The sequence below is a fragment of the Nerophis lumbriciformis genome, linkage group LG18, assembly GCF_033978685.3.
Source record: "Nerophis lumbriciformis linkage group LG18, RoL_Nlum_v2.1, whole genome shotgun sequence".
In the NCBI taxonomy this organism is placed as follows: domain Eukaryota; kingdom Metazoa; phylum Chordata; class Actinopteri; order Syngnathiformes; family Syngnathidae; genus Nerophis; species Nerophis lumbriciformis.
Window position 1 is genome coordinate 3512501 of NC_084565.2, and position 12839 is coordinate 3525339.

At 42.1% G+C, this 12839-nt stretch overlaps 1 protein-coding gene across 1 annotated transcript in view; it reads left to right on the top strand.

Annotated features, from left to right (window-relative positions):
• boka (BCL2 family apoptosis regulator BOK a) overlaps positions 1 to 12582 on the top strand; it is a 27605-nt gene extending 15023 nt beyond the window's left edge. Inside the window, exons 3-4 of the mRNA XM_061977480.2 lie at positions 5239 to 5402; positions 12056 to 12582. Coding sequence (XP_061833464.1) covers positions 5239 to 5402; positions 12056 to 12181 — 290 coding nt within the window. The 3' untranslated portion in view covers positions 12182 to 12582. The remainder of the gene's footprint in view (positions 1 to 5238; positions 5403 to 12055) is intronic.
• The last annotated feature ends 257 nt before the right edge of the window (positions 12583 to 12839 follow it).

A 12839-nucleotide genomic window follows, 5' to 3' on the forward strand; every position in this document is an offset into this window, starting at 1 on the left:
GCCAGAAGGAAGTTAGCCTGGCTATAAGGAAGTTAGCCAGGCTAGAAGGAAGTTAGCCTGGCTAGTAAGAAGTCAGCTAGGCTAGTAAAAAGTTAGCCAGGCTAGAAGGACATTAGCCAGGCAAGCAGAAAATTCTCAGGCTAGAAGGAAGTTAGCCTGGCCAGTAAGAAGTCAGCTAGGCTAGAATGAAGTTAGCCAGGTAAGCAAAAAGTTAGCTAGGCTAGCAGGAAGTTAGCCTGGCTAGTAAGTAGTCAGCTAGGTTAGTAGAAAGTTAGCCAGGATAGTAGGAATTTAGCTAGGCAAGAAGGAAGTTAGCTAGGTTAGTTAGAAGTTAGCCTGGCTAGAAGGAAGTTGGCCTGGAAAGCAGAAAGTTATCAGGCTAGTAGGAAGTTAGCCTGGCGAGTAAGAAGTCAGCTAGGCTAGTAAAAAGTTAGCCAGGCTAGAAGGACGTTAGCCAGGCAAGCAGAAAGTTAGCCAGGCCAGAAGGAAGTTAGCCAGGCTATAAGGAAGTTAGCCAGGCTATAAGGAAGTTAGCCAGGCTAGAAAGAAGTTAGCCTGGCTAGTAAGAAGTCAGCTAGGCTAGTAAAAAGTTAGCCAGGCTAGAAGGACGTTAGCCAGGCAAGCAGAAAGTTAGCCAGGCCAGAAGGAAGTTAGCCAGGCTATAAGGAAGTTAGCCAGGCTATAAGGAAGTTAGCCAGGCTAGAAAGAAGTTAGCCTGGCTAGTAAGAAGTCAGCTAGGCTAGTAAAAAGTTAGCCAGGCTAGAAGGACATTAGCCAGGCAAGCAGAAAGTTTTCAGGCTAGAAGGAAGTTAGCCTGGCTAGTAAGAAGTCAGCTAGGCTAGTAGAAAGTAAGCCAGGCTAGAAGGAAGTTAGCCAGGTAAGCAAAAAGTTAGCTAGGCTAGCAGGAAGTTAGCCTGGCTAGTAAGTAGTCAGCTAGGTTAGTAGAAAGTTAGCCAGGATAGTAGGAATTTAGCTAGGCAAGAAGGAAGTTAGCTAGGCTAGTTAGAAGTTAGCCTGGCTAGCAGGAAGTTACCCAGGAAAGCAGAAAGTTATCAGGCTAGTAGAAAGTTAGCCTGGCTAGTAAGAAGTCAGCTAGGCTAGTAAAAAGTTAGCCAGGCTAGAAGGAAGTTAGCCAGGCAAGCAAAAAGTTAGCTAGGCCAGTAGGAAGTTAGCCTGGCTAGTAAGAAGTCAGCTAGGCTAGTAGGAAGTTAGCCTGGCTAGTAAGAAGTCAGCTAGGCTAGTAAAAAGTTAGCCAGGCTAGAAGGACATTAGCCAGGCAAGCAGAAAGTTTTCAGGCTAGAAGGAAGTTAGCCTGGCTAGTAAGAAGTCAGCTAGGCTAGTAGAAAGTAAGCCAGGCTAGAAGGAAGTTAGCCAGGTAAGCAAAAAGTTAGCTAGGCTAGCAGGAAGTTAGCCTGGCTAGTAAGTAGTCAGCTAGGTTAGTAGAAAGTTAGCCAGGATAGTAGGAATTTAGCTAGGCAAGAAGGAAGTTAGCTAGGCTAGTTAGAAGTTAGCCTGGCTAGCAGGAAGTTACCCAGGAAAGCAGAAAGTTATCAGGCTAGTAGAAAGTTAGCCTGGCTAGTAAGAAGTCAGCTAGGCTAGTAAAAAGTTAGCCAGGCTAGAAGGAAGTTAGCCAGGCAAGCAAAAAGTTAGCTAGGCCAGTAGGAAGTTAGCCTGGCTAGTAAGAAGTCAGCTAGGCTAGTAGGAAGTTAGCCTGGCTAGTAAGAAGTCAGCTAGGCTAGTAAAAAGTTAGCCAGGCTAGAAGGACATTAGCCAGGCAAGCAGAAAGTTTTCAGGCTAGAAGGAAGTTAGCCTGGCTAGTAAGAAGTCAGCTAGGCTAGTAGAAAGTAAGCCAGGCTAGAAGGAAGTTAGCCAGGTAAGCAAAAAGTTAGCTAGGCTAGCAGGAAGTTAGCCTGGCTAGTAAGTAGTCAGCTAGGTTAGTAGAAAGTTAGCCAGGATAGTAGGAATTTAGCTAGGCAAGAAGGAAGTTAGCTAGGCTAGTTAGAAGTTAGCCTGGCTAGCAGGAAGTTACCCAGGAAAGCAGAAAGTTATCAGGCTAGTAGAAAGTTAGCCTGGCTAGTAAGAAGTCAGCTAGGCGAGTAAAAAGTTAGCCAGGCTAGAAGGAAGTTAGCCAGGCAAGCAAAAAGTTAGCTAGGCCAGTAGGAAGTTAGCCTGGCTAGTAAGAAGTCAGCTAGGCTAGTAGGAAGTTAGCCTGGCTAGTAAGAAGTCAGCTAGGCTAGTAAAAAGTTAGCCAGGCTAGAAGGACATTAGCCAGGCAAGCAGAAAGTTTTCAGGCTAGAAGGAAGTTAGCCTGGCTAGTAAGAAGTCAGCTAGGCTAGTAGAAAGTAAGCCAGGCTAGAAGGAAGTTAGCCAGGTAAGCAAAAAGTTAGCTAGGCTAGCAGGAAGTTAGCCTGGCTAGTAAGTAGTCAGCTAGGTTAGTAGAAAGTTAGCCAGGATAGTAGGAATTTAGCTAGGCAAGAAGGAAGTTAGCTAGGCTAGTTAGAAGTTAGCCTGGCTAGCAGGAAGTTACCCAGGAAAGCAGAAAGTTATCAGGCTAGTAGAAAGTTAGCCTGGCTAGTAAGAAGTCAGCTAGGCTAGTAAAAAGTTAGCCAGGCTAGAAGGACGTTAGCCAGGCAAGCAGAAAGTTAGCCAGGCTAGAAGGAAGTTAGCCAGGCAAGCAAAAAGTTAGCTAGGCCAGTAGGAAGTTAGCCTGGCTAGTAAGAAGTCAGCTAGGCTAGTAGGAAGTTAGCCTGGCTAGTAAGAAGTCAGCTAGGCTAGTAAAAAGTTAGCCTGGCTAGAAGGAAGTTAGCCAGGCAAGCAGAAAGTTAGCTAGGCTAGTAGGAAGTTAGCCTGGCTAGTAAGAAGTCAGCTAGGCTAGTAGGAAGTTAGCCTGGCTAGTAAGAAGTCAGCTAGGCTAGTAGAAAGTTAGCCTGGCTAGTAAGAAGTCAGCTAGGCTAGTAGGAAGTTAGCCTGGCTAGTAAGAAGTCAGCTAGGCTAGTAGGAAGTTAGCCTGGCTAGTAGGAAGTTAGCCTGGCTAGTAAGAAGTCAGCTAGGCTAGTAGGAAGTTAGCCTGGCTAGTAAGAAGTCAGCTAGGCTAGTAGGAAGTTAGCCTGGCTAGTAGGAAGTTAGCTTGGCTAGTAAGAAGTCAGCTAGGCTAGTAGGAAGTCAGCTAGGCTAGTAGGAAGTTAGCCTGGCTAGTAGGAAGTCAGCTAGGCTAGTAGGAAGTTAGCCTGGCTAGTAAGAAGTCAGCTAGGCTAGTAGGAAGTTAGCCTGGCTAGTAGGAAGTCAGCTAGGCTAGTAGGAAGTTAGCCTGGCTAGTAGGAAGTTAGCCAGGCAAGCAGAAAGTTAGCTAGGCTAGTAGGACGTTAGCCTGGCTAGTAAGAAGTCAGCTAGGCTAGTAGAAAGTTAGCCTGGCTAGTAAGAAGTCAGCTAGGCTAGTAGGAAGTTCGCCTGGCTAGTAAGAAGTCAGCTAGGCTAGTAGAAAGTTAGCCTGGCTAGTAAGAAGTCAGCTAGGCTAGTAGGAAGTTCGCCTGGCTAGTAAGAAGTCAGCTAGGCTAGTAGGAAGTTAGCCTGGCTAGTAAGAAGTCAGCTAGGCTAGTATAAAGTTATCCTGGCTAGTAAGAAGTCAGCTAGGCTAGTAGAAAGTTAGCCTGGCTAGTAAGAAGTCATCTAGGCTAGTAAAAAGTTAGCCAGGCTAGTAGGAAGTTAGCCAGGCAAGCAGAAAGTTAGCTAGGCTAGCAGGAAGTTAGTCTGGCTAGTAGAAAGTTAGCTAGGCTAGTAGGAAGTTAACCTGGCTAGTAAGAAGTCAGCTAGGCTAGTAGAAAGTTAGCCTGGCTAGTAAGAAGTCAGCTAGGCTAGTAGGAAGTTAGCCTGGCTAGTAAGAAGTCAGCTAGGCTAGTAGGAAGTTAGCCTGGCTAGTAGGAAGTTAGCCTGGCTAGTAAGAAGTCAGCTAGGCTAGTAGGAAGTTAGCCTGGCTAGTAAGAAGTCAGCTAGGCTAGTAGGAAGTTAGCCTGGCTAGTAAGAAGTCAGCTAGGCTAGTAGGAAGTTAGCCTGGCTAGTAGGAAGTTAGCCTGGCTAGTAAGAAGTCAGCTAGGCTAGTAGGAAGTCAGCTAGGCTAGTAGGAAGTTAGCCTGGCTAGTAGGAAGTCAGCTAGGCTAGTAGGAAGTTAGCCTGGCTAGTAAGAAGTCAGCTAGGCTAGTAGGAAGTTAGCCTGGCTAGTAGGAAGTCAGCTAGGCTAGTAGGAAGTTAGCCTGGCTAGTAGGAAGTTAGCCAGGCAAGCAGAAAGTTAGCTAGGCTAGTAGGACGTTAGCCTGGCTAGTAAGAAGTCAGCTAGGCTAGTAGAAAGTTAGCCTGGCTAGTAAGAAGTCAGCTAGGCTAGTAGGAAGTTCGCCTGGCTAGTAAGAAGTCAGCTAGGCTAGTAGGAAGTTAGCCTGGCTAGTAGGAAGTTAGCCTGGCTAGTAAGAAGTCAGCTAGGCTAGTAGGAAGTCAGCTAGGCTAGTAGGAAGTTAGCCTGGCTAGTAGGAAGTCAGCTAGGCTAGTAGGAAGTTAGCCTGGCTAGTAAGAAGTCAGCTAGGCTAGTAGGAAGTTAGCCTGGCTAGTAGGAAGTCAGCTAGGCTAGTAGGAAGTTAGCCTGGCTAGTAGGAAGTTAGCCAGGCAAGCAGAAAGTTAGCTAGGCTAGTAGGACGTTAGCCTGGCTAGTAAGAAGTCAGCTAGGCTAGTAGAAAGTTAGCCTGGCTAGTAAGAAGTCAGCTAGGCTAGTAGGAAGTTCGCCTGGCTAGTAGGAAGTCAGCTAGGCTAGTATAAAGTTATCCTGGCTAGTAAGAAGTCAGCTAGGCTAGTAGGAAGTTAGCCTGGCTAGTAAGAAGTCATCTAGGCTAGTAAAAAGTTAGCCAGGCTAGTAGGAAGTTAGCCAGGCAAGCAGAAAGTTAGCTAGGCTAGCAGGAAGTTAGTCTGGCTAGTAGAAAGTTAGCTAGGCTAGTAGAAAGTTATCAGTGGCAGAGCAGGAGGGGGCTAGGAATATATTTGCTGTAAAATACCATATGAAGCATTCATTAATGACATTTTACACCACCTGAATGTTGAAAGCAGAAGTTCAATGCATCAAAAGTGAATATTTGTGATTTTTTGTGAACCAGCAGGTAACTTCCTGTTACCTGTCTAGTTTATTTCCAAAATAAAATCCTCCACCTGCAATGAGCGACATGTTCCAAACCTGACTGGGTTCCACTTCCCGTCCTGCAGGCGTGACGTGGGGGAAGGTGGTGTCCTTGTACGCCGTGGCCGGAGCGCTGGCGGTGGACTGTGTTCGCGAGGGCCACCTGGCCATGGTCCACACCATCGTGGACTGCATGGGGGAGTTTGTCCGCAAGAATCTCACCACCTGGTTGAAGCCACGCGGCGGATGGGTGAGTGTAACTACTGTGGTAATGTGGCAGGAATAAAGAGAAATGACCAACAATAAACATTTCATGAAACAAAACAATATATAGTGCTGCAAATAACCACAGCAAAGCATAACTCCCCATAGATACGTCTGTGTGGCGGCCATCTTACTCAGGGCAACGCTCACACTCAACGCAATGTTACAATAAAGAGAAATCACTACTTACTCATTTTTTCAACCCATTTTCTGAGGGTTGACTTTATTGTAGGGGTGTCCAAAGTGCGGCCTGTGGACCTTATGTGGCCTTCAGCTCATTTTTTAAATGTCCGCCGCGCAGTCAAAGGATACTATTCCAAAAAAAAACGCAAAGTGAAAGAGAAAAAGTTGAAATGTTATCACAATAGGGTTGGACAATATTTTTTTTTTTTAACGGGCCATACGGCGCGTCGTCACGTCATGACATTGCTGATTTTACGAGCAGAGGAGCATGTTGGGCAGCGCACACACACAAAGTACTTACAAGCAGACACAGCAGGGCTGGGCGATTTGGACGAAAAAGTATATCTCAATATATTTTTACTTCGACTCCATATTCGATGTACATCTCCATATATTTTCCGGTGAAAGATATTCATTTTTGAGCGAGATTCAGTGAAATTGAACTGTACTGTAAACACTTTTATTAAGCCAGTTAGTCAAGATGGGTATTAACAGCACAGAAAAGAAACGGTTTAAGTAGCACAGAATTACATAACATAAATAAAATTTAAAAATATTCTTTCTACGTAAAATAAATAACAGAGTTGTGCAAATAATACATTTTTGGCAGCATTTCTCGTGCCAAATATGCCCGGCTTGGCAACTGCTCTTACAAGCCCCGTTGCCATAAGAGTTGGGAAATTGTGTTAGATGTAAATATAAACGGAATACAATGATTTGCAAATCATTTTCAACCCATATTCAGTTGAATATGCTACAAAGACAACATATTTGCCAGCAACATGTGACAAAGAAGTTGGGAAAGGTGGCAATAAATACTGATAAAGTTGAGGAATGCTCATCAAACACTTATTTGGAACATCCCACAGGTGAGCAGGCTAATTGGGAACAGGTGGGTGCCATGATTGGGTATAAAAGTAGATTCCATGAAATGCTCAGTCATTCACAAACAAGGATGGGGCGAGGGTCACCACTTTGTCAACAAATGCGTGAGCAAATATTTGAACAGTTTAAGAAAAACCTTTCTCAACCAGCTATTGCAAGGATTTTAGAGATTTCACCATCCACGCTCCGTAATATCATCAAAGGGTTCAGAGAATCTGGAGAAATCACTGCACGTAAGCAGCTAAGCCCGTGACCTTCGATCACTCAGGCTGAACTGCATCAACAAGCGACATCAGTGTGTAAAGGATATCACCACATGGGCTCAGGAACACTTCAGAAACCCACTGTCAGTAACTACAGTTGGTCGCTACATCTGTAAGTGCAAGTTACAACTCTCCTATGCAAGGCGAAAACCGTTTATCAACAACACCCAGAAACGCCGTCGGCTTCGCTGGGCCTGAGCTCATCTAAGATGGACTGATACAAAGTGGATAAGTGTTCTGCGGTCTGACGAGTCCACATTTCAAATTGTTTTTGGAAACTGTGGACGTCGTGTCCTCCGGACCAAAGAGGAAAAGAACCATCCGGATTGTTATAGGCGCAAAGTTGAAATGCCAGCATGTGTGATGGTATGGGGGTGTATTAGTGCCCAAGACATGGGTAACTTACACATCTGTGAAGGCACCATTAATGCTGAAAGGTACATACAGGTTTTGGAGCAACATATGTTGCCATCCAAGCAACGCTACCATGGACGCCCCTGCTTATATCAGCAAGACAATGCCAAGCCACGTGTTACATCAACGTGGCTTCATAGTAAAAGAGTGCGGGTACTAGACTGGCCTGCCTGTAGTCCAGACCTGTCTCCCATTGAAAATGTGTGGCGCATTATGAAGCCTAAAATAGCACAACGGAGACCCCCGGACTGTTGAACAACTTAAGCTGTACATCAAGCAAGAATGGGAAAGAATTCCACCTGAGAAGCTTCAAAAATGTGTCTCCTCAGTTCCCAAACCTTTACTGAGTGTTGTTAAAAGGAAAGGCCATGTAACACAGTGGTGAACATGCCCTTTCCCAACTACTTTGTCACGTGTTGCAGCCATGAAATTCTAAGTTAATTATTATTTGCAAAAAAAAAAAATGTTTATGAGTTTGAACATCAAATATGTTGTCTTTGTAGCATATTCAACTGAATATGGGTTGAAAAGGATTTGCAAATCATTGTATTCCGTTTATATTTACATCTAACACAATTTTCCAACTCATATGGAAACAGGGTTTGTAAAACAAAACGCCAGATAATATGTCTTACCTTATACACACACCATAATGATACTCCTATGTTGAAGCACAGTACAATCCATCAAGTGGTGGGGCTTTAAAGCTTACCAAAGTCATACTAAAACATTTTGATAGATTTCTGAGCGCCGTGTGTAATGTTCTATATTTTCAATGGAACATATAAAATGTTGGTGTTGTTTATTTGAGTCATATCGCCATCAAAGTGCAGCCTACACTTATCTCTTATGTTTGACTGCCATCTACTGGTCACACTTATCATTACGCCATGTACCAAATAAATTTGCTTCGAGGTCGGTAAGCAAAAGCAGAATTAATCCGTACATTAGGCGCCAATGTTATGAATGAATGAAATAAATTTATTTCGGTCATATAATTAGCCATCAACCATTTTGTGTGAGCAGTTTAACAGTACAGATTATACATATTTAACAATCATACACATTTACACACAAAAAGAAAAGAATGACTGAAAAAGGAATAGGCTGAAGCCAAAGCTTATATTATATATATATATATATATATATATACCTTCACTGAAAATTAGATTACCTGGAACATCGTTAAAAAAATCAATGGGATGAAAGTAATTAGGGACCGCAATGTCCCTTTGGGACAGAGGACCCTATTGTATTTTGTGCGTCTTATTATTATTATTCCGCCGCCTCTTTGAGCTGTAATTTGACCCCCTTAACATGCTTCAAAACTCACCAAACTGGACACACACATAAGGACTGGCAAAAATTGCGATCTAATAAAAAAAACAACAACCCCAAAACTCAAAATTGCGCCCTAGCGCCCCCTAGGAAGAAAAAAAAAGACACAACTGCTCCTAGGAAGAAAACTCAGACAAAACTGCCTGTAACTTCCAGTAGGAATGTTGTAGAGACATGAAACAAAAACCTCTTTGTAGGTCTCACTTAGACCTACATTTCATATATTGACAACCCCCAGCAAAAATCAACAGGAAGTTTGCAATCCCCCTTTAAAATAAAAGTTATTATTATTATACTCTTTGAGCTGTAATTTGACCCCTTTAACTTGCTTCAAAACTCACCATATTTGACACACACATCAGGACTGACGAAAATTGCGATCTAATAAAAAACCTAGCCCCAAAACTCAAAAATGCACTCTAGCGCCCCATAGGAATAAAACACAGACAAAACGGCCTGTAACTTCCAGTAGGAATGTCGTAGAGACATGAAACAAAAACCTCTATGTAGGTCTGACTTAGACCTAGATTTCATACATTGACATCCTTCAGCAAAAATCAACAGGAAGTTGGAAATTCCCCCTTCAAAACAAACTTTTAGTAAAAACAGTCACTTTTGCCTCTTTGAGCTGTAATTTGACCCGCTTAACATACTTCAAAACTCACCAAACTGAACACACACATCAGGACTGGCAAAATTTGTGATCTAAAAAAAAAAACCCAACCCCAAAACTCTAATTTGTGCTCTAGCGCCCCCTAGGAAGAAAACACAGACACAACTGCTCCTAGGAAGAAAACTCAAGACAAAACTGCCTGTAACTTCCAGTAGGAAAAGTTACTGGTAGGAAACAAAAACCTCTATGTAGGTCTCACTTAGACCTACATTTCATATATTGACAACCCCCAGCAAAAATCTACAGGAAGTTTGCAATTCCCCCTTCAAAACAAAAGTTTTGTAAAAACCGGTCACCTTTTTTCAAACATTATCTCCTCTGAGCGCGTTTGTCGTGTTGGCTTCAAACTAGCACAGGAGAGAGATTAAACCCTTCTGATTAAAAGTTGACCAAAGAGTTTTAATTACTGCTCCGGTTTGGATTTTATGTGCCGTCAAAGTCGGTCCCGTCCATCGCTGCTTGCAGCTTTAATTGTTACTATATTTTATAATTTTCAATTATTTCACCTTTCAAGGTTTTCTTAAACCTTAACAAAGAAGTACATGTCTTCAACTCATCACTGAGCTTGTTCCACCATTTAACTCCTAAAACTGAAATACATTTGTATTTTATATTACTTCTTACTTTACATATTTCAAAAATCAATATCCCCCGTAAATGATAGTTTTGTCCAAACATCATTTCCATTGTTTTTAAAAACACAATATCTGAACATTTGAACACATTAGAACTTATAAACAAATAATGGATTGGTATGTTCATAGTAGCACACTTTGAGTATTATTCTAATGACCCTTTTTTGAAGTTGAATTATTGGCTCTATGTTTGTTTTATAAACATTTCCCCAAACTTCAACACAATATGTTAATTATGGAAAAATAAAAGTATAATATAACAAATGCAGACATGTCTTATTCAGCATGTGTCTTACTTTATACAGAATAGCAATGGATTTGGATATTTTTCCCTTTCTATATTCAATATGCGCTTTCCAACATCATTTATGATTTATAAGGCGCACTGTCGAGTTTGTGGAGAAAAAAAGGATTTTAAGTGCGCCTTATAGTCCGGAAAATACGGTACTGTAATATTTGTTGCAATATTGGATGCTATTAAAGTTTAAAAAGGTATGCAATTTCAAGCACTACAAATATAGTGGTTAGAGTGTCCGCCCTGAGATGGGTAGGTTGTGAGTTCAAACCCCGGCCGAGTCATACCAAAGACCAGTGTTGGGTTAGTTACTGAAAACCAGTAACTAGTTACAGTTACTAGTTACTTTATTTCAAAAGTAACTCAGTTACTTACACCACAAAGTAATGCGTTACTGTGAAAAGTAACTATTTAGTTACTTTTTTTTTTTTTTAAGGCCCCCTTTAATGCCCTTTTAGCCTTCATTTCAGTACTGTTATTGCAGTGGAGAATAATAGAATGTGTGGATCTACTTGACATCCATTTGCATCACTGAACACTGCTAAGCAATGTGCTCTACATACAACACACAAAGATATGTTTCAAAGGGCCAATTTAATTCAGGCCAGAACAAATTGACAAAACTATTTTAAATAGCTGCAACATAACATACATAAGTAACAAACAGCATAATAACAACATAGCTGTAAACCAACGAAGGCACACACTACATACACAACGCCTAACCAGGTGTTTTTTTCTCTCAAGGAATTGTGAAATAAAATCATGTCTGAAGCCCAGAACACGCTACACATTTCCCCAGTTTTAGTTTAGAGAAAAGGAAAGATTGGCCTGGCCCACTAGGATCCCTTTTTATGTTTGGGAACTTTATAGTCTATACATTTTAGAGTGATGTGATAATCAAACACTCTAGAAATCTAGAATGAAAGAGTATATCATAGAATTGACAGTGTGTGTGTACCTTCAGTGCTGCAATGGCTATATCAATGTTGTCCTGGCTAGCAGTGCCTTGTTAAAATCCAGCCGCTGTTGCTTAGGAGGTGAAGTGTATCTCTCTTTACTAGCTTCTTCGAAGCATGTTGCTTTTGTAGCTGTTTCAGCAGATTTGAATTGCTAGGATAGGATCTTTGATCCAAGGCACAACTTACATTCAACTAAAATGTTATTTTCTTTGTGGTCGACAAAAGAAAAGTAGTGAGAATATCTCCATGTTAAGAAACTCGGCTTCGCCATGTCTTGTTAGTAAACACAGACACGCCCCCTCCCACACACACACACAGAGTGCGCCTCTTCCTTGTCGCCTCATCTCCGTCGCCTCTTCTGTAGCTCTCCAATAAAACACACTCACATCTTCTCAGTTTCTAGCCGATACTACATAAAAAATAACGTAAAATAACGCATCATGTAGTAATATTAACTGAGTTACTGAATTAAAAAAAAATAACGCGTTAGATTACTATTTATTGTTGAAAGTAACGGCGTTACAGTAACGCGTTACTTTGTAACGTGTTAGTCCCACACTGCCAAAGACTATAAAAATGGGAGCCATTACCTCCCTGCTTGGCACTCAGCATCAAGGGTTGGAATTGGGGGTTAAATCACCAAAAATGATTCCTGGGCGCGGCCACCTGCTGCTCACTGCTCCCCTCACCTCCCAGGGGTGTGATCAAGGGTGATGGGTCAAATGCAGAGAATAATTTTGCCACACCTAGTGTGTGTGTGACAATCATTGATACTTTAACTTAAACTTATTTTTTCTGTCAAAATGAAAAAAATGTATGACATTTAGTGAGAAAATTTGAAGTACTTTATTGACACATATCTTGAGTTTGACACCCGTGCTCTAAGTAGTTTCACGATCAGATTTGGAGTTGATGGAATGTTTTTAATTTTGGAGTTTGGAAACATGCAGAAGAAGTGATTGGCTGGGAATACTGGCTTGTGTCCTGACAGGCAGACCTGACTAAGTGCGTGGTGAACGCCAACGCCGGCCTCCGCTCCCACTGGCTGGTTTCGTCGCTGTGCACCCTGAAACACTACGTCACGGCCCTGGTCTTGTACCTCCTCAGGGAGAAGTGAGAGGCCATCTTTGGATGGTGTTTACACTTATTTGCACTGAGCCCTCATTACGGCACGCACACTTCTCCTTGCTTCCGGGCTCTGGTTTCTATTTATTGTCAATTGTAGGAATATGCCACACCACTTTTTAAAAGGTCTACATTTGTGTTGGATTTCTTATGTTTGCACCAGCTCTTCACCAACTGCCTATTTTGCTGCTTCACCTCGTCGTCACGTTGGATTGTTTGGTAAGAATGAAAGGGTGTGGTCTTCCCGTGCTTGTGTCTAAAATTGCTATATGCAAGATGTCTGAGTAGACTTTATTTTATTGCACAATATCACCTTTGACTTGTCATGTAGCACCAACAGTCTGCACATTTGTAAATGTTTATTAATAGTCTTGAATAAAAGCTGGGGTGTTACCATTTAGTGGTCAATATGTACTGTACTGTGCAATCTACCGTATTTTCCGCACTATAAGGCGCACCGGATTATTAGCCGCACCTTCAATGAATTACATATTTCATAACTTTGTCCACCAATAAGCCGCCCCGGATTATAAGCCGCGCCTACGCTGCGCTAAAGGGAATGTCAAAAAAACAGTCAGATAGTTCAGTCAAACTTTAATAATATATTGAAAACCAGCGTTCTAACAACTCTGTCCCAAAATGTACGCAAA